Genomic DNA, 19172 nt, shown 5'->3' on the forward strand with positions numbered 1-19172 from the left:
TAAAGCTCTGTCACAAATTTAACAAAAAACATCTTGATGATCCCTAAGAGTTATGTGAGAATATTCTGTGGACTGTCAAGACAAAAGTTAAACATTGGATAACCTGCTGTAATTGATGGAACCATGAATTCTGATCTCTAACAGAAAATCCTTAAGGTGAATGTCCGTCCATCTATCCATGAACCTAAGCTCAAGCACACTTGGGTTGTGCAGCATGACAATGATCCAAAGCACACCAACATCTAAACCTTTGAATGGGAAATAAGGGTTTTGGAGAGGCCCAATCAGAGTGTGGACTTAATTATGATGCTTTGACATTTTCACACATAGCCAGGTTGGTTTGGATAACTTTATCCATTATTATAAATGAAACATCATTTGAGGTAGCTTTTACTTTTGATGTTATCTTTGTCTTTCCTAGTCATGTATAATTTTTAATGTCACATAATACTTGGTATTAAAGTTTATGTAATAATCTGAAAAATGTACATGTACAAAAACTCACCCCTGAGGAGAGTCCTGGAACACCTGGAGCTCCAGGAGGTCCTGGGGGTCCAGGAATACTGATAGCTGTAATAAAAAACAGAAACAGCCATATTGCCCTTCAACAAAATATTCAAATGTTGCTTTTTTCTTTTGTTTTGATATTCTCTCTGTCTTATTTCTTTTTCTTCTTGTTTTTCTTTTTTTTCTTTGGCCACAAAATAAAAAGAAGCAAGCTGCTCAGCAGGCGATTTACTGTACAACACAAAGTCCTGACACCTTTTTTCATTTTAAAATTCCCCACTTTTCCAGATTTAACTTTCCAGATTCCTATGCAGATTTCTGTCTCATGTTTTGGAGTACAAATACAGAACTTCCCAATAAATACGAGTCAAACATTTTATTACTGTTGCGTTTTCAATTATGAAACTAGAGATGTACAAAAACGCTGACAGCAAAGGTGTAACAGGAAAGAAAGAGTATACCAACACGTTCATAGTTTAGTCAGAGTTCACTAACATTGATTAGTTTCTTTGAAGATTTTGGTGAAAAAAACACAAATAAAAACTATCCAAACTCATAAAAGTCAATCCAAAGGCCTCATCATCCAACTTTGTACAGCAGACTTGTAACGACTAAAAACTAAATATGTTTTGTTTTCCTACAATAAAAGCAAGCATCTGATTCAAAACCTAAATATAATCAAATTGAAACTAAATGTAATTGATTTGCTTAGAAATAACTCAAGATGTTAAAGTTGTCGGGCCATATTTAATTATCTCAAACATTTACATTAAATGTTCTAATTCTTAAGCGTCATTCTGGTCCACACTTTATACCAGTTGGTGGCGGTAATGCATCAATTTATTGTTTACCAACCGCCAAATGAACACGAAGAAGAAGTTCTCGGTTGTTACAGAATAAGGCCAGTAGAGGGCGCGCTAGGCCTCAGCAATCATTAACTGGCGGACAAAACAGCGTAAAGGTGCGTTCACACCAAACGCAATTTCTGCGAAAGGAGCGGCCAATTTACATGTTATCCCTATGTAGAGGCGCGTTCAGGAGCGGAGCGGCGCGGTGCGGTGCGAAGGGCGCGGCACGCGAAGCGGGAGCGGAGCGGCGCGATGGACGAGTTGAAATATCTGAACTATTTTCTAAATTCACGTTGCGTCAACCAATCAGGGACTGGATGTGGCTGTGACGTAGGGTGAAGGACCAAAGCGGAGAAGAAGCAGTTGTCAATGATGGAGGACCAGATCATAGTGGCGGTGTGCGGCAAGCCAGAGTTGTATGACTCAACTAATTACTTTTACCGAGACAAGTACAGAAAGGACCTGGCCTGGTTATGTTTAGGCACAAATATCTTATATTTAGGAGATGTGGACATTAAAAATCGGCTGTTTTTTTACTGAGCTGAGATTTATTTACTCACCGAAGACAGATGGACAGGCGTTCAGCAGCGGGGATACAGCACCGGTAAACCGCGGTGAAGTTAGTTTGAAGTTGGATGTTCAAGCTCCGCAGAGTTAGCGGCATCTAGCTCACGGTTGATCTGATTCAGGCACTCAGATTTTCCATGATTGTTTGGTTCGGAAACTTATTGACGGCCCCTAGTGAACCACCGGGTGTCAGAAGAGGGAGCAACAGAGAGCAGCTAGCCGAAATCTGGGTGCCTGACTTGGATCGGCCGTGTGCTGGATGCCGCTGGCTCCGCGGAGCTTGAGTGTCCGGTGTCCGGCTTCGGGCTGGCTTCACTGCGGTCGCTGGTAGTTGGTGTCCCGGAGGCCGATTCGTCTCCCAACGCGGGGCAGCAGATCTTCGAACTGGGTCCTGGATAGACGGAAGTACCGCTGAAATCGACCATCATCCAGACGCAGCTCCTGGAATAAGTGGTGGTACTCTCCGAACTATTCCCGTCCCTGAAGAATCTGGTGAACCCAGGGACATTGATGTCGGCGGCGTTTTTCGGCTCTCCACAAGTAAAACACCGTGATTATCCGTGAAATTCATGTCCGCCATGTTCAGTTGAAACCAGCAAGCAGCAGATGGAAGCTCCTCCTATTTGATGACGCGACGAAGCGTTGCCGCTTGTTGCCGAATGCCAACGCGGAGTTCACGCGGAATATGAAGCGGGCAAAAGCACACAAATGAGGCGAAAAATTTGCAGAAATCGCGTTTGGCGTGAACGCACCATAACAGTAGGTAAACCTGTTCACAGCGCAGCTGTCCAGATATTTGTATTTCCTTCCGCTGAGCAGGTAAGCCAGTATCAACGTAGATGTTTTTTATCAATCTTTGGCGTGTTTCTGAATGTTTGACGGACATTGTCACACCTGTTCAGCAAAATTGGCGATATTTGATGGCTAATCGTTAGTTAGCTTGAAGCCAGAGCCCGCCTAGCTGCAGCTTTAATCTCTGACACCAAACTGATGTAAAAATGTGAATAAAAACGAGTTTCAGTGTAAATTTCTTAGTGTAATGTTATTTTAAATCGACTTCTTTTGCATTGCTATTAGCGTAAGACAAGTAACCTTATGTTTACCTTCACCTTTGCTGTTTTTAATTAGATTTGTCTCACTTCGTCCTAAACTCTCCATCTGTTACGCTAAATCACCAGACAAATAACTATGGGCACAAAAGATGGGCGATATGTTTACTTAGTTTATTACGATATTTTGTGAGGTTTATTGCAATAAAAAAAAAAAAAGCCAAACAGAAATATTATATCAACAAAGAACAAATGACCAGTTATTGAATGACCTTTTTCAGGACATTGCACTACTGAATAGTAGTGCAATTTTAACCAAATAACAGTGGAATAAATAGTAAAAGAAACAATATCAGCCCTACTTTTACTTTTTTGGGCTTTGTTAACATTATCATGTGCAGTTTATTGTTGTCACGATAAATAAACATTTATAGCTGCTAAAAAAAATTATAATAATTGAGAATAATCTTTAATATTAGGAGTGTTTTTTAATGAGACTTACTCTGTGTTCCCCCATAGGGTCCAGACAAGGATGGCCCTGGAGGTCCTGGTGGCCCTGGCAGTCCAGGTTGACCATCATAGCCTCTTCCTGGTGTTCCAGGAGGTCCCTGAGGGCCCGGTGGACCAACAATTGATTCTCCTTTTGGGCCCTGGTCAGAGAGAGAACTTTGATCATTGTAAAAGTAGGAGACTGGGACCGCTCACCCAGACAGTAAAAATACAGGTCCTTCTCAAAAAATTAGCATATTGTGATAAAGTTCATTATTTTCCATAATGTCATGATGAAAATTTAACATTCATATATTTTAGATTCATTGCACACTAACTGAAATATTTCAGGTCTTTTATTGTCTTAATATGGATGATTTTGGCATACAGCTCATGAAAACCCAAAATTCCTATCTCACAAAATTAGCATATTATTAAAAGGGTCTCTAAACGAGCTATGAACCTAATCATCTGAATCAACGAGTTAACTCTAAACACCTGCAAAAGATTCCTGAGGCCTTTAAAACTCCCAGCCTGGTTCATCACTCAAAACCCCAATCATGGGTAAGACTGCCGACCTGACTGCTGTCCAGAAGGCCACTATTGACACCCTCAAGCAAGAGGGTAAGACACAGAAAGAAATTTCTTAACGAATAGGCTGTTCCCAGAGTGCTGTATCAAGGCACCTCAGTGGGAAGTCTGTGGGAAGGAAAAAGTGTGGCAGAAAACGCTGCACAACGAGAAGAGGTGACCGGACCCTGAGGAAGATTGTGGAGAAGGGCCGATTCCAGACCTTGGGGGACCTGCGGAAGCAGTGGACTGAGTCTGGAGTAGAAACATCCAGAGCCACCGTGCACAGGCGTGTGCAGGAAATGGGCTACAGGTGCCGCATTCCCCAGACCTGGGTTACAGAGAAGCAGCACTGGACTGTTGCTCAGTGGTCCAAAGTACTTTTTTCGGATGAAAGAAAATTCTGCATGTCATTCGGAAATCAAGGTGCCAGAGTCTGGAGGAAGACTGGGGAGAAGGAAATGCCAAAATGCCAGAAGTCCAGTGTCAAGTACCCACAGTCAGTGATGGTCTGGGGTGCCGTGTCAGCTGCTGGTGTTGGTCCACTGTGTTTTATCAAGGGCAGGGTCAATGCAGCTAGCTATCAGGAGATTTTGGAGCACTTTATGGAGATGAAGATTTCGTTTTTCAGCACGACCTGGCACCTGCTCACAGTGCCAAAACCACTGGTAAATGGTTCACTGACCATGGTATCACTGTGCTCAATTGGCCTGCCAACTCCCCTGACCTGAACCCCATAGAGAATCTGTGGGATATTGTGAAGAGAACGTTGAGAGACTCAAGACCCAACACTCTGGATGAGCTATAGGCCGCTATCGAAGCATCCTGGGCCTCCATAAGACCTCAGCAGTGCCACAGGCTGATTGCCTCCATGCCACGCTGCATTGAAGCAGTCATTTCTGCAAAAGGATTCCCGACCAAGTATTGAGTGCATAACTGTACATGATTATTTGAAGGTTGACGTTGTTTATATTAAAAACACTTTTCTTTTATTGGTCGGAGGAAATATGCTAATTTTGTGAGATAGGAATTTTGGGTTTTCATGAGCTGTATGCCACAATCATCCGTATTAAGACAATAAAAGACCTGAAATATTTCAGTTAGTGTGCAATGAATCTAAAATATATGAATGTTAAATTTTCATCATTACATTATAGAAAATAATGAACTTTATCACAATATGCTAATATTTTGAGAAGGACCTGTATATGGTTGCTCTTAAATCCAATAAAGGGTTTTTTATTTAGAGTTCATGTTTTTCTTTTGTTAAATGCTAGTTTGTTTACACTAATAACACAAAATGGTAGACTTCTAACTTTTTGCACCCCATGGCTGTAAAATACATTTTTCTGTATGTTTTTGAAGTATAAATGTTTGCACATAATGTCATGCTTCCACATTAAAGTAAGCTAAAGATGTAGCTATGTGAAACTGAAGAGGGCGCTGTGAAGTGAATACAAACATTTTCACCAAACCCAGAACATCTGCAATATTTCTAGACTTCCTAAAAATTTCATCAGCGTCTGAGGTTAAAAATGTGACTCTTTAAGGTAGGGATAAATTGATATGAAAATTTGGGCTGATATGGATATAATATAATAACGTTGTTATGTCCAATAACCGATATTTACGTTTTTATTTATATTTCCCAACCCTTTCGACACAGTGAAAAAAAACATGCACACGTTGCTTCTCTGCTACAGTTAAACAGCCCACAATCCAAGGTTCCAGGTTATAAATATTGGCCCAGTTTTACTTATGGGTCCGATATGTTAAAAAGAAATCACTAAAGTCAGTTGGTACCGATGTTAATGCAAATATATCCTGTATCACTACACGAAGGATTACATATGAGGTTCCTCAAGGCACAGTACCTCATCTTAATTAGTTTTATTTCAAACATGACTGAAAGCTGGTGGAATAAGAGTTGTTTGCTAATGATACAAAGATGCATTATTAATATTAAGGTTAAAATCAATATTTTGTTCTAATGAGGATAGTTAGTGGTTACTGTGGGGTCGTCTTACTCGAGGTCCAGGTGCTCCTGGTGGGCCAACTGCACCTCCTGAATGTCGGGGGTCATAATATCCTCCTCCTGGTTCTCCTTTCTCCCCTTTTAAGCCGATCTCACCTTTCAACTCATTCTGAATTAAACAGCAATTTTTAATTAAAAAAGAAACTGGTTTAATCTTAAATGCAGTTAGGATTACATGCATTCAGTGGGTGACTTTACCTTTAAAGTGTAAAAGTCAAAGCCTTTTCCCAGACCTGAGTAAAAGATTAATGAACACTTTGTTTACACACTGTAAACATTGTGGCTTTTATTCCACATCAAGCAATCAAGCAATGCTACCTTGAATTTCAAGTGTTCCTGGTGGGCCGGGATCACCTTTCTCTCCTTTAACTACACAAAAGAGGAGTAACAACAACATAAACAGCAGCATATTTCCTTCATGAAGAAAATGCTTTGGTAAAGTCTGATCTGTGTAATAGAAAGTCTGAAAAATGTCGAACCTCACCTGCGTGAGACCTTGAGTACTCCTCATACGCCTGAAACAAAAGAAGAGACAGTCAGAGAAAATTTAAGCCATTGTTCCTTGATCTGAAAGTAAATCAGATGTCTTGACTCGACTTACTCCGGAAGGTCCAGGAGGTCCTGGAGGCCCCGGAGGACCTGGGATGCCCTAAGAAGCAACAAACAACAATTAATGTCTGATGACTCACTGATGACAACACCAAAGCTTTCCAAAGCACCTTACAGGGTAACCATATCCGGACCCGCTGCCCGAGTCTCCCTTCTCTCCTTTGACCCCGTTTAATCCCGGTCGACCCTAAAATATTAAAGTCACATTTCAGCCTTTTTTTTTTTTTTTTACCTACCTTGTATTTTTCTTATTTCATTTAAGATTTGTTAAAATTTTCTTTAAAACAAAGTGAAAAAACATACGGGTCTTCCAGGCATGCCAATCTCTCCTTTTGGTCCGAAGGGACCCCGAGGACCCTGAAGAAATATTTGTACTTGTTGCAGTAGTTTAATTCTGGTATCTTGTCAAACAGATAAAAAGTATTAAATCAATACATACAGGAGGTCCCTCTGCTCCAGGAATTCCCCTTTTACCCTGTGAATTAAAATCACACAGTCACTTTAATGCATTTTGACTCTTTTTTCCAGGTATTTATGGCTAATTCGCAAGTCAATAGATCAGTTCGTGGCATTTTATAGACATAAAAAAGCCTAAAGAACAGGAGGTTTGGCATTGATGATTATATGGACAAAGTACCAGCTGTCCTGTCAGGCCTTCCAGATATAAAGGTCTCCCATCAGGCCGCATGATGATACCAGGCTCTCCTTTCTGTCCCTGCATAATATAACATACATTAACAGATAAAAAAAAAAGATCTCACAAGGGAACAATTTTTGTTGATCATTTTTTCTAAAAACATTTGAATTTAATGCAACAATCTGACAGCAAGGACCCCTTCTGGATGAAGACTATGCTAAACTCTCCATAACCATTTAGAAGTGGTTGGATCGTGTCAGATTTGATCAATCTTCTTATGGGTATAGGCAATTATGATTCTGGTATTCTTTTATTACCTAATTTTCCGCAGCTTTTTTCCATGTTTAATCTGCCTATTAACATTACTAGAGGAGGGAGGTGGCTAGATTTTCTTGGAAGAACCTCAGTCACATCCTTTGTACCTGTTTTCTCCTCTAAAGCGCAAAAAAGGTAAATTGCGGACAGCTGAGTGTTGCGCAGTATTTACTGGAGATGGGGAGAACATGTATGTTCCATGTGATGGAGCCTGATCATTGGTCGCTAAGCAATCAACACTTTCCACAACAGTAAATCAACTGGTTAAGGCTCAGTTATAGTCGCACATTGGGATGTCGCACAGGTCTCAGCTGAGGCGCATGAACCTGAACAAGCGCTGCAGGCGTTTATACTCCGCTCTGACGTGGCTGCAGTAATCTCAGATTACACAGGGGGCAGTATTTTGGATGACCAGTGGAAATGTAGTAAAAGAGGGAAGAAGCGCTAAAAATGGCTGTATGCACTATCGAAAACATTTCTTATCGATGTGATTCTTTATCTTGCAAAGTTTCGGATCCATAAACCAATGAAGATTTTGTGTATTTTGAGAAAGGAGCCCCAATTTCCATCGAAAGTCCCAGGATTTAAATACCTGGGAGTTTTTCTACCTGGATAATTTCTTTCCACTCCTCCGAAAGGCCACAGAAAATTCATTTAAATTAGCCTAATGATGTATTAGGGGAGTTAAGAAACCTGCAATACCCCTCCAGTCCAGCTGATGGCGGTAATAAGGTTCTTTATCTGTGTACACACTATAATTCCATGGGGCTGACTTAACGTCTCGCTGAACGTCTTCATCAGTAAAAAACACTCAATAGAGCCTCGACTTCATCGTCTCTCTGTCGTATGTTCTCTTCCTTTGGTCCATTCCCAATCAGAAAATTATACCTTAATATGAATCTCGTATAAAGTAGAAAACAACAAGCAGGTCAGAACGCTTCAAGAAAGGGTCCACCAATCATCGTTGCTCAGCACATAACCCTGCCCTTCAACAATCCTGGGTTAATCTAAAAGTCCAGCCCCCAGACCAGGACCATTTATCAGAGAAAGTGTGAACCTGGGAAATTGGAATAACTTGGGTTAAACTGTGTCGGAAAAGCACGTCCCAGGTGTTGGCTGAAAGTTCTTGCAATGGAAAAGGGGAAAAGGAGGAGTGTAGTCAGATCATTTAAAATCACACTGATTTTAGATTATGTGTGATTTCTTCTTACCTCACTACCTAAAATATGCTCACAGAGGGCTTAACACAAATAATGGTACGCAGCACTTTGTACATAAACGCCTATCTCCAGCTTTTTGGTGCTACTAAGCTGATGATATTGATGTTTCCTATGATGTTTTTTTCCTCTACAATTAAGGTGAAGCTGATGGTGTAGAAGTAGAAATGTCCCTTAAGGAGATGATTTCACATATTGTAATATAAGCACACAAAAAAAACTACTGCACATGAGATACCATGGGGGTAATGTAGTCTGATGATCTTTAACACAAAGTAATATGTGCCAAATAAAGACGGCACTGACACCAAAGTGGTGTCATGGTTAGCTTCACAGGGAAATTAGGTTTTCCAAATTTACTGTGATGCTCTTTGGTTATAAACCATGAAGGTTTTCTAGACTTTAGAGTGGTCTTATTCCCGTGTAAAGGGAGTGCACACGTTATTGATACACTCCTCACAGGACTGCGATAGGCTGCCACCATGATAATAAACCTCAATACTGCACTGCAGAATATTTGTGGACACTTGAAAACTTCTGGAAACTCACTGTGAAGTCCACTGCACTCTAAATAAGACCTCACCGAGACCCTTCAAAGGCCTTCCACATCCTGATGAAGTTTCTTGCATTGTAGCAAGGTCATCATCCAGTGTAGAGGTGATATAAACATCCATTCTAGTTACTCTTTCTCTTTTAAGACACAATAAAACCTTCTCTGGAAAGGAATGTCAGATTTCAGATCACCTTACAATTATTTCAGAGTTGCATTTCTGAAAAATTACTTGTCTTTACATAAAACTCACTACTAGGACTGTCCTACCTTAGGAGCATATCCTGGAGGACCAGCATCCCCTTTGTCTCCTTTTGGTCCCTCAGGTCCCTAGATCAAAATACATAACAGCATTACCTCTTTAAATCAAATGTTTGTCTCATTAAAATGAGATTGGTAAATGCATTGATGCATACTGGGAATCCTGCTCGCCCTGATCCTCCCTAAAAAAGAAGGAGAAACATCTCATTAAACAAAGAATAACCTTGTTCCTGCTTGGTGAAGTAAGTTAAAACTCAGTGAGTTTTAGTTTAGTTAAGGGATCTGGGGAAGTAGCAACTCACCTGTCCCAAATTGTTCTAATAAACCTTGTTAAACTACAGCAAAACAAAGTTAGGCCAGTTAGTGACAAGCAGTGAGGCAGGCAGTAACCGTGCAGTGGAGATGAAGGTGAGAAGGTTTGATTAGGTCAGTGAGGGAAAGGACAACTCGCTGGTGTTGAAGGGTTAATACGTTTTTTTCAGGTGTACATAAGTATTTAGAGCTATGACTCACATCTCTTGATGGATGGTATACAATCTGTCCTGGTGATCCAGGAGGCCCAGGTGGTCCAGGTGGTCCACCATCTCGACCTGGAGTACCCTGAGTTGGGAATAAACACAAAGTTAGTCAGAAAACAGCAAAAATAATTAATTTTAGGTGACCCTTAGGTCAACTCTTTTACCAACTGTATTCCAAAACAGTTCAATTAACAGCTGACCTCTACTCACTTTATACAGTATCATTAACTCATTATACAGGTCCTTCTCAAAAAATTAGCATATTGTGATATAGTTCATTATTTTCTATAATGTAATGATGAAAATTTAACATTCATATATTTTAGATTCATTGCACACTAACTGAAATATTTCAGGTCTTTTATTGTCTTAATACGGATGATTTTGGCATACAGCTCATGAAAACCCAAAATTCCTATCTCACAAAATTAGCATATTTCATCCGACCAATAAAAGAAAAGTGTTTTTAATACAAACAACGTCAACCTTCAAATAATCATGTACAGTTATGCACTCAATACTTGGTCGGGAATCTTTTTGCAGAAATGACTGCTTCAATGCGGCGTGGCATGGAGGCAATCAGCCTGTGGCACTGCTGAGGTCTTATGGAGGCCCAGGATGCTTCGATAGCGGCCTTTAGCTCATCCAGAGTGTTGGGTCTTGAGTCTCTCAACGTTCTCTTCACTATATCCCACAGATTCTCTATGGGGTTCAGGTCAGGAGAGTTGGCAGGCCAATTGAGCACAGTGATACCATGGTCAGTAAACCATTTACCAGTGGTTTTGGCACTGTGAGCAGGTGCCAGGTCGTGCTGAAAAATGAAATCTTCATCTCCATAAAGCTTTTCAGCAGATGGAAGCATGAAGTGCTCCAAAATCTCCTGATAGCTAGCTGCATTGACCCTGCCCTTGATAAAACACAGTGGACCAACACCAGCAGCTGACACGGCACCCCAGACCATCACTGACTGTGGGTACTTGACACTGGACTTCTGGCATTTTGGCATTTCCTTCTCCCCAGTCTTCCTCCAGACTCTGGCACTTTGATTTCCGAATGACATGCAGAATTTGCTTTCATCCGAAAAAAGTACTTTGGACCACTGAGCAACAGTCCAGTGCTGCTTCTCTGTAGCCCAGGTCTGGGGAATGCGGCACCTGTAGCCCATTTCCTGCACACGCCTGTGCACGGTGGCTCTGGATGTTTCTACTCCAGACTCAGTCCACTGCTTCCGCAGGTCCCCCAAGGTCTGGAATCGGCCCTTCTCCACAATCTTCCTCAGGGTCCGGTCACCTCTTCTCGTTGTGCAGCATTTTCTGCCACACTTTTTCCTTCCCACAGACTTCCCACTGAGGTGCCTTGATACAGCTCTCTGGGAACAGCCTATTCGTTCAGAAATTTCTTTCTGTGTCTTACCCTCTTGCTTGAGGGTGTCAATAGTGGCCTTCTGGACAGCAGTCAGGTCGGCAGTCTTACCCATGATTGGGGTTTTGAGTGATGAACCAGGCTGGGAGTTTTAAAGGCCTCAGGAATCTTTTGCAGGTGTTTAGAGTTAACTCGTTGATTCAGATGATTAGGTTCATAGCTTGTTTAGAGACCCTTTTAATGATATGCTAATTTTGTGAGATAGGAATTTTGGGTTTTCATGAGCTGTATGCCAAAATCATCTGTATTAAGACAATAAAAGACCTGAAATATTTCAGTTAGTGTACAATGAATCTAAAATATATGAATGTTAAATTTTTATCATGACATTATGGAAAATAATGAACTTTATCGCAATAGGCTAATTTTTTGAGAAGGACCTGTATTTAGCCTACAAAATCATAAAATGGAAACGTCCCACCCTCACGTTGCACCTATTGGTCTCTCCTACCACACACCTCACCACCTTCTTGCTCCCCTTGTACATGAGTCTGAACCACCCTCACATACTTCATCGTACAGTACTGCAGTTCCTCTCACTCCATCACTCTATCTTAAACTTTCTCTTGATCCACAGACATTTAGACTTCTCTTAAAACACTATCACAGGAAACCTTTAATCTTGTTCTCAGCATAAAAACCGTTTTGCCTGGAATTGCTGCTCACTGATCATTGACTTTCTTCTTAACCTGCTTCAGCCAATTCCTCTTTAGTTACCACAGCTGTTGTTATTTAGCAAATAAAGGGAACTCACCATCTCTCCCTTCTCTCCTCTGTCTCCCTTTGTACCCTAAGAAATCAACATAAGTAGGGAGTAGTGTTATAAATTACATTAAAGTAAACTGTAACTATTATATAACTGCAGATAATGCAAGATGAAACAGCTCTGTACTTGTGTTCCAGGGTATCCATCAATGCCTGGAATCCCAGGAGGTCCCCGTGGTCCTTCTGCTCCTTTAGTTCCATGGTCACCTGGAAAACCTGGCTTACCCTGCAAACCATAATTAAATATGTTTATAAATTAAATATACAAAAGAGGCAACAGATTGCATCTAAGGGAGCATAGCTGCAGCAACTTTTCTGTATTGTAGCATCAACAGAAACATAGAATAGAGCACAGAAAAACACCACCATGTCATATCATTATTCAACATTAAACTTGGTGTATATATAGTTAGGTTTTATTGGTAAAATTTTAAAACTGAAAACAAAAGGTTTGAATAAACAGATCAATATTAATTGGATATCATTACCCGTATTTCATTATTTTGTGTTTGTTATGTAAAACCTTGTTTTTTGTACAAATTAAAGCAGCAAAAATATAGGCATATGTGCATATTTTGACACATCAATCTCATGTTTTTTTTAATTTTTATTTATGATGGTTTTTCTGGAAAATTCATCACATAAAATCAGATTTGCATTGAAAGACAGTGATATTTACCACAAAACAAATCTTAAAAAGTGAAAAAAACACTTTTCTTTGACTGAAATTGAATTTTAAAAAGATAATCCCAAGATAAGTCTAACAAATAAAGCATCGATGCTCTGACTCTGCAGGTAGAAACATCAATTATTAAAAATCTTCCAAAAGCATAAAGACCAAACTGTAGATAAACCAAGTAGAACCAGTCAGTAAATACAAGCATCTTTGTTAATAGTTGCCAGTGGCAGTTACCTGATTGTTCCAGTAAATAATCTGAAAGTTCTGCAAATTCTGTTTAATTTCATAAAGTGCCTGTGGGTTCTGTCAAGTTCTGGAATGTAAGTGCAAGTTTTGGAAATTGACCTATCCACCTTATTCCTATCCCCCATGATGCCTTGCGCGATTTATGGGTACGACTTTCGCCGCCAACTGGAACCGGCTTTTGTTTTCATGCTAACAATAGGCACTAATCTTCCTTTTTCGAGCATTTGGGGCAAAAATATGTGGGAACATCAGCTGACACAGCTCAAATGTGGCAGTACTGTTATACCGCTACCTACAGCTATCGAGGGATGGGAGGACGATCTGAAAAAGTGGCCGCAGATAACCTACACTTGCATATTTAGTTACGTCATTAACGCGGTTGCTTCAGATGGCAAAGCGATGAGTAATCTAAAAAGCTCAGAAGCGTATCAGTATCTCCACAGTAATAAAGTTGGTCGCGTTTTGTTAAAAGAGGTGGGACACAATCTTCTCTACCTTAAAGCAGACATAGAGCCCAGCCAAAGCCTTAAAGCACCTTATCACCGAACTTGGGTTTTAGTTTCAACATCAGGTGAAATTCAGACAGCTGGATGTTCATGTGTTGCAGGACAAGGCAGATCTTGCAGCCACGCTGCTGCAATACTGTGGAAGGTACATACTGGTTGTTTTTTTTAGTTTTAATAATCATGTTAATAGCATTTTGTATTGACAGTGTAAAAACATTGTCTAACATTTTGAATTAATTTTTGATTCGGGTTGAGAATGCAGTCAGACAGGGAAAGACAGGGATATCATGCACTGATGTACAGAGAAAGTGGGATGCAGGCACAAGAAAGAATGTTGAGCTGAAAAGGGTGAAGCACATACATTTTAGACGTCATAAAGCAAACCAGATTCATGAAAGCTCATCTACATCAACATTAGATCCCACAACTGCATCCTCTTCAGTGAGCAATCCCACACTTTTCAAGGATCACAAAGAATTAAAAAATTATATAAATTCCTCTGTAATGGCCCCTCTATTTCAGGATCCATAAATGAGTGTGTTACAGAAAGTAACCAGTTAATAACATAGATTTTGTAAAATAAAATAAAGTTCCAGCATGTAATTTGTATGTTTTAGTTGCATATATGTTCCATGTTCCTGGGTCCAGGTTGGTTTGGATCGCTTTTTGTCCCTAATTATTGAAATTATCTTTTGAAATCTGAAATCTGCTTTTGTATTTACTCATGTTATAAATACAGCCCTTTGATGGGTGTGACCTGCCTTTTATTGTATGACCACTGGAGATAGTCACAGCTATAGATGATAGATGGGAAAACTGAAACATTGAAGTGTTTATTTTACGATAAATCGTTTTTTACTACACTGCAAGTTCCAGAAAGTAACCTATTGGTTTTGGACAGAATCTGTTAGGTCCCTTAACTAACCTATACAATCTTTCCCTGAAACTACAGACTGTAGAATGTTCTGTTATCCTATGAGCTCCCAAAACTCCTTAGAAGTAATTTTAAGGTCTGACTATAAAGAGAAGCAACAGAAATTGTACCACTGGGAGTATTTGCTTTACTTACAGGTAGACCAGCAATGCCAGGTGGACCCTTGAAGACATGAGAAAGTTCAGGTGAGACAGAGCAGGCAAGGATAGGACAGGCAGAGAGTAAACTACCTCCAACATGGCTACCTGTGGTCCAGGTGGACCTCTGAGGCCAGACAAGGCATTAAGCACCTCATTTTTATCACCCTGTATGGAGAAAATATAGGTTATGAAGGTTGTTCACTTTTACACATCCTTAATATAGATGTTTTGTTAAGATGATTTAATCCTGAGGGGGAAATCTAAAACTGTTACTCACACTGCCAGCAAGGTATGGTGGACCTGGTGGTCCAGGAGGCCCTGGGGGCCCGACTGGTCCCATGGGACCTGGAAGTCCTGCCAAACCAGTCTGCCCAGGTGTGCCGGTCCTTCCTGGATCGCCCTGAGCACCCTGAGTCAGAAGTAAAAATAACAAAATGCTTCTGTGTCTTGGAAAATTATGCTGTTAGTAGATTATTCATATATTCACTGAAAGGAGAAAGATGAGAGGAAAACAGTTATCGAGCAAAGGAGAACATTAAAAAAGTGGAAACATTGCCAGGATTTGTTTTTAGACAGTAAAGGAGTGGAAGCAGACTTTTAGATAAACCAGGAAAAAATAGAGCTTTGTTTGAAACATCATCTTCTTTAGGGAAACAGAAAATGTTGAAAAGCAAAGTAAATTAGCAGAGAAGAAACCCAACCCAAGTACCTGCTACCCCATTACACACCGTAGAGGATGGAGCAAAGAAAGAGAACAGGTAATTGAAAGGGTTGGAGTCCGTTGTGTTTTGCTAGAAAAAAAGAAAGAATCTATATGGTTCCTCGGGCCCCATTTGCTTTTATTTTTAAATAGTAAACAAATCTTTATGTGAGATACTGTATATTTTTTATGACTTTCACTAACCTTTTCTCCAGCTGGACCCGGAAGACCAAGATCACCACTATCACCCTAGAAAATAAAAATAAATACTTTATGGTCAAATGTAGGCCCCACTCATCTAAATAGCAGGTGGTTTCATTAACCAGGAGATCTGAATAACTTTAAATGTAAAACCTGGAGCTCTAAAAGCTTTATTCACAGTAAAAAAAAAAAAATGTCACCTCATTTCATTTTATGTAAATTAAATAATGTTACATCACTGTTGTTGGTCTGGCCTAATAATATAAACACAACTTAAGTGGCCCTTCTTCACAGCCTCGTGGTACCCCACTTTTTTCTGATTTACAAAGCTACAACAGACTTCATGCATTTCTGTCATAAATGTAAACCATAATCAGTTTTACCTTTTCTTCTCTGGGCCCAGGCCTACCAGGAAGACCAGGAGGACCAGGGGGGCCCTGAAGATGACCCAAAAGAAATACGGATTTAGTTAAAAGGTAATTAAACACAATATTGTCCCAGTAAAGAAAATATAATTCTCACTGGGAGACCAGGTACTCCGTCTTTTCCAGGTAGTCCAGGGGTTCCAAAAGCTATCGGGCCGCCAGGGCCGATGGCTACTGAAGTACCAGGGATCCCAGGAGGGCCAGGGGGACCTGGGGGGCCAGGGGGACCATCTGCACCCTGCCCAGGAAATGTCACTATTGTCATTATATGCTATTCTCTAACTCTTTCTTTATGCTAAACAACATACCCGGAAATTTTCCAAGTTTGGGAATCCTGATCCCTCCATGTCAACAAATGTCTATGAAAACATAAATTATGGTTAGATTTTGTTTTTAAAAGTTAAATATTGGCTAAAAGGTTTATTTTTCAGCATGCACATACTGGACGATCACCAGTGCCAGGTCTTGGAGATCCTGGAAGACCTGGGGGACCTCTTGGTCCAGGCGAGCCCTCTCCAGCTTCACCCTGGAATGAGTCAGAGACAACAAATTATTACAGTTAATCGAGACTTGGCATCATTACATTAACTAATTTGTGTAATGCACCTTTTGGCCTTTTATGCCAGGTGTTCCTGGAATTCCTGGAATACCCTGCGGCCCTGCAGGACCCTAAAAATACACAAGTAAAGAAGAATAAGTAACTGGTCAATCTGTATAAAGAAGCCAGTGAAAATGCTAAAATAAGCTACTTACAGCCTTCCCATCCTCTCCTGGATCTCCCTAAAGAACGGACACTGATCATTCCAAAAACTTTTTATTTCCATTTAATTTTATTAACATTTCTTGTACTTACAGGCTCTCCGTCAACTCCTGGAGGTCCTTCAGCCCCATCCAGGCCTGGTGGCCCTGGTGGTCCAGGGAGACCAGCCACCTGCTGCACAACAGAGCCGTCACCCAGTTGGAGAACCTCGGCCGCAGGTCCTGGAGGACCAGGAGGACCACGGGGCCCCTGTACACCACGTTCACCCTTTTTGCCAGGGTATCCAAAGCCAGGCTCACCCTGGTGAGAAAAACGGGTAGACTAGCTTTTGGAAGTAAATAAATGTTTGGTTTTAGGTTGTTTAGAATCCATCTGCCGAACTGGTCTCATCTCTGCAGGTCGCACTGAAAGCTCCTTTTCACCATCACAGCTTTTCTTCTGTTACAACTCAACCCTGAAACTCACCCCCATCCACTCCACAATGCCCGCTCTCTGTTTCACCTCCAAACACTCACTTTGAAGATGACAGCTGACTCCAGGTACCTTAACTCAATCATCTTCAATACCTCTACTCCCTTTACTGCTCCATCTCTCTTCACTAATGCTTACTTAATTGTTTCCACCGATTTTCCCTCCTCTTCTCCCCATAGCAGTCCTACACCTCTTCACACCCTCTTCCATCCGCTCTCAACTGACAACATTGTTGCCTTCCAACAACACCTACCTCACACCTCACCACTATCTTACTGTTCCTCACTTACTTCAGAAATAAGTGAAAATCAACTAAATTTATGCAGTTCACATACCTTTCCACCTTTGTCTCCCTAGAAAGAAAAAACAAAACAGGTTATTTGTGCCACTGGTAGATATTAACTCAGAAACTAGATAATTCTTACTTTCTCTCCTCGTTCTCCACCCTGAGAGGAAACACCTGAGCCTGAGCTGCTGCCTGAATCCCCCTTCGGCCCAGAAGGACCTCGGTCCCCGTTGGAGCCTTTCTGTCCATTGTCACCCTTCTCCCCTTTGGCTACTAAAGAATAACAACAATTATTTTTATCAGCAGTGAACTGAGGATCACATGAACCAAACCTTGAACTTTGATCTACTGCCTTCTTTAGCTGAGCAGCTTATTTTTATTATGTAGACCAGGGGCGTCCAAACTTGTAATGTGGGTCAAAAGGTCCGAAGTACCCCTTCGCCAAAATATTTTTTATACTTTTACAAACTGAAATCACAAAAAAATCTATTATGATTTTGTAAAATAAACTAAGCTGTATGCATTGTAGATCCACATTGTAGATTTAAAGTGTAGATTTAATGAAATACAAAACATTATAGTCTATTGTCATCAATAAGAACAGGATTTGTGTCGCTCTGTCTTTAAAAAAGCTTCCTGTATTAATTAAATGATTAAAAACAGATTTTGATTAACCAAACTCTGATTCTTAGTAGAGGTCACTGAATAGATGTGTTCCTGTTTACTTTGAAAAAAGTAAAAAGCAGGTTATTGAAAGACAAATGAATCGTGTTGTACCTAACACTTTAATTTTCTTTTAATTTATAAGGAATAATTTTGTCCTCATTAAAAATAAAAAGTCTCTATCTGCATTAACCAGATCTGTATTATTCTTGAATTAGAGGCCTCACAAAATCAGTCCAGGGGCTGCAAATGGCCCCCGGACCACAATTTGGATCCGTTACTTCAACCATAACACAGCATCTTTGTACAAACATGATGCCAGTCTCCCAAACTAGTGTTTTTCCTGACTTTCCAAATTCATTTTAAGGCGGAATATTTACTGTGAAATACAGAGCGTGAAACTGCTTTTGTCCTGGAAAATGATTACATGTGTTTTAAATAGTTTGAATGTACAAAGCAACTCTTAGCAGGGAGTGTTTTTGGTAAGGGATTGAACATCTGATGACACAGAGAAGAACCATGATTGGCTTAACTTTTAGGTTTTTGATCAGCTTTTTTAGAAGACAAAGATTGATTCAACAAGTGGTTTGAAGTTAATACTTAGTTGTTGGGTTTATTTTTATTGTGTTAACTTTTTAGTTACATAAACTTGATCTTTGGACGTGATAATTCTCTTTAATTTTTGCAAACTGTTTTTCCATGCTTAAGTTATAGAACGTCATGGGACTTGAGATTGTGGACACAAAAGTCTATTTAAAGTAGCTTATAGTCGGTACATAGCATGAGGAGAACAAGTATTTGA

The 19172-nt window shown here is 40.3% G+C and overlaps 1 protein-coding gene and 1 long non-coding RNA gene across 8 annotated transcripts in view; one reads left to right on the forward strand and one right to left on the reverse strand.

Moving 5' to 3' along the window:
- Nucleotides 1-19172, reverse strand: part of LOC124861739 (collagen alpha-1(XVIII) chain-like) — a 70173-nt gene that overhangs the window by 6522 nt on the left and 44479 nt on the right. For 2 of the 4 annotated variants that reach the window (XM_047355670.1, XM_047355671.1), the window contains exons 9-38: nucleotides 17847-17980; nucleotides 17757-17774; nucleotides 17044-17250; nucleotides 16944-16970; nucleotides 16797-16859; nucleotides 16633-16716; nucleotides 16499-16549; nucleotides 16288-16428; nucleotides 16149-16202; nucleotides 15769-15813; nucleotides 15593-15655; nucleotides 15142-15273; nucleotides 14970-15029; nucleotides 14860-14886; nucleotides 12487-12585; nucleotides 12349-12384; nucleotides 10168-10254; nucleotides 9810-9836; nucleotides 9664-9723; nucleotides 7312-7389; nucleotides 7114-7149; nucleotides 6978-7031; nucleotides 6790-6861; nucleotides 6667-6714; nucleotides 6550-6580; nucleotides 6384-6434; nucleotides 6264-6298; nucleotides 6058-6174; nucleotides 3474-3621; nucleotides 506-570 (exon numbers count right to left, since the gene is read on the reverse strand). In XM_047355670.1, coding sequence (XP_047211626.1) covers nucleotides 506-570; nucleotides 3474-3621; nucleotides 6058-6174; nucleotides 6264-6298; nucleotides 6384-6434; nucleotides 6550-6580; nucleotides 6667-6714; nucleotides 6790-6861; nucleotides 6978-7031; nucleotides 7114-7149; nucleotides 7312-7389; nucleotides 9664-9723; nucleotides 9810-9836; nucleotides 10168-10254; nucleotides 12349-12384; nucleotides 12487-12585; nucleotides 14860-14886; nucleotides 14970-15029; nucleotides 15142-15273; nucleotides 15593-15655; nucleotides 15769-15813; nucleotides 16149-16202; nucleotides 16288-16428; nucleotides 16499-16549; nucleotides 16633-16716; nucleotides 16797-16859; nucleotides 16944-16970; nucleotides 17044-17250; nucleotides 17757-17774; nucleotides 17847-17980 — 2150 coding nt within the window. The remainder of the gene's footprint in view (nucleotides 1-505; nucleotides 571-3473; nucleotides 3622-6057; nucleotides 6175-6263; nucleotides 6299-6383; nucleotides 6435-6549; nucleotides 6581-6666; nucleotides 6715-6789; nucleotides 6862-6977; nucleotides 7032-7113; nucleotides 7150-7311; nucleotides 7390-9663; nucleotides 9724-9809; nucleotides 9837-10167; nucleotides 10255-12348; nucleotides 12385-12486; nucleotides 12586-14859; nucleotides 14887-14969; nucleotides 15030-15141; nucleotides 15274-15592; nucleotides 15656-15768; nucleotides 15814-16148; nucleotides 16203-16287; nucleotides 16429-16498; nucleotides 16550-16632; nucleotides 16717-16796; nucleotides 16860-16943; nucleotides 16971-17043; nucleotides 17251-17756; nucleotides 17775-17846; nucleotides 17981-19172) is intronic. The other 2 variants (XM_047355673.1, XM_047355672.1) reach the window with 2 other exon arrangements.
- LOC124861741 overlaps nucleotides 3492-19172 on the forward strand; it is a 67251-nt gene continuing 51570 nt past the window's right edge. Inside the window, exons 1-5 of one of the 4 annotated variants that reach the window (XR_007036733.1) lie at nucleotides 3492-3624; nucleotides 16169-16241; nucleotides 17046-17253; nucleotides 17349-17489; nucleotides 17604-17750. This is a non-coding gene — a long non-coding RNA (uncharacterized LOC124861741). Of the gene's footprint in view, nucleotides 3655-16168; nucleotides 16242-17045; nucleotides 17254-17348; nucleotides 17751-19172 lie in introns of those variants that run through there. The other 3 variants (XR_007036731.1, XR_007036730.1, XR_007036732.1) reach the window with 3 other exon arrangements.

The sequence above is a fragment of the Girardinichthys multiradiatus genome, chromosome 24, assembly GCF_021462225.1.
Source record: "Girardinichthys multiradiatus isolate DD_20200921_A chromosome 24, DD_fGirMul_XY1, whole genome shotgun sequence".
Taxonomy (NCBI): Eukaryota; Metazoa; Chordata; class Actinopteri; order Cyprinodontiformes; family Goodeidae; genus Girardinichthys; species Girardinichthys multiradiatus.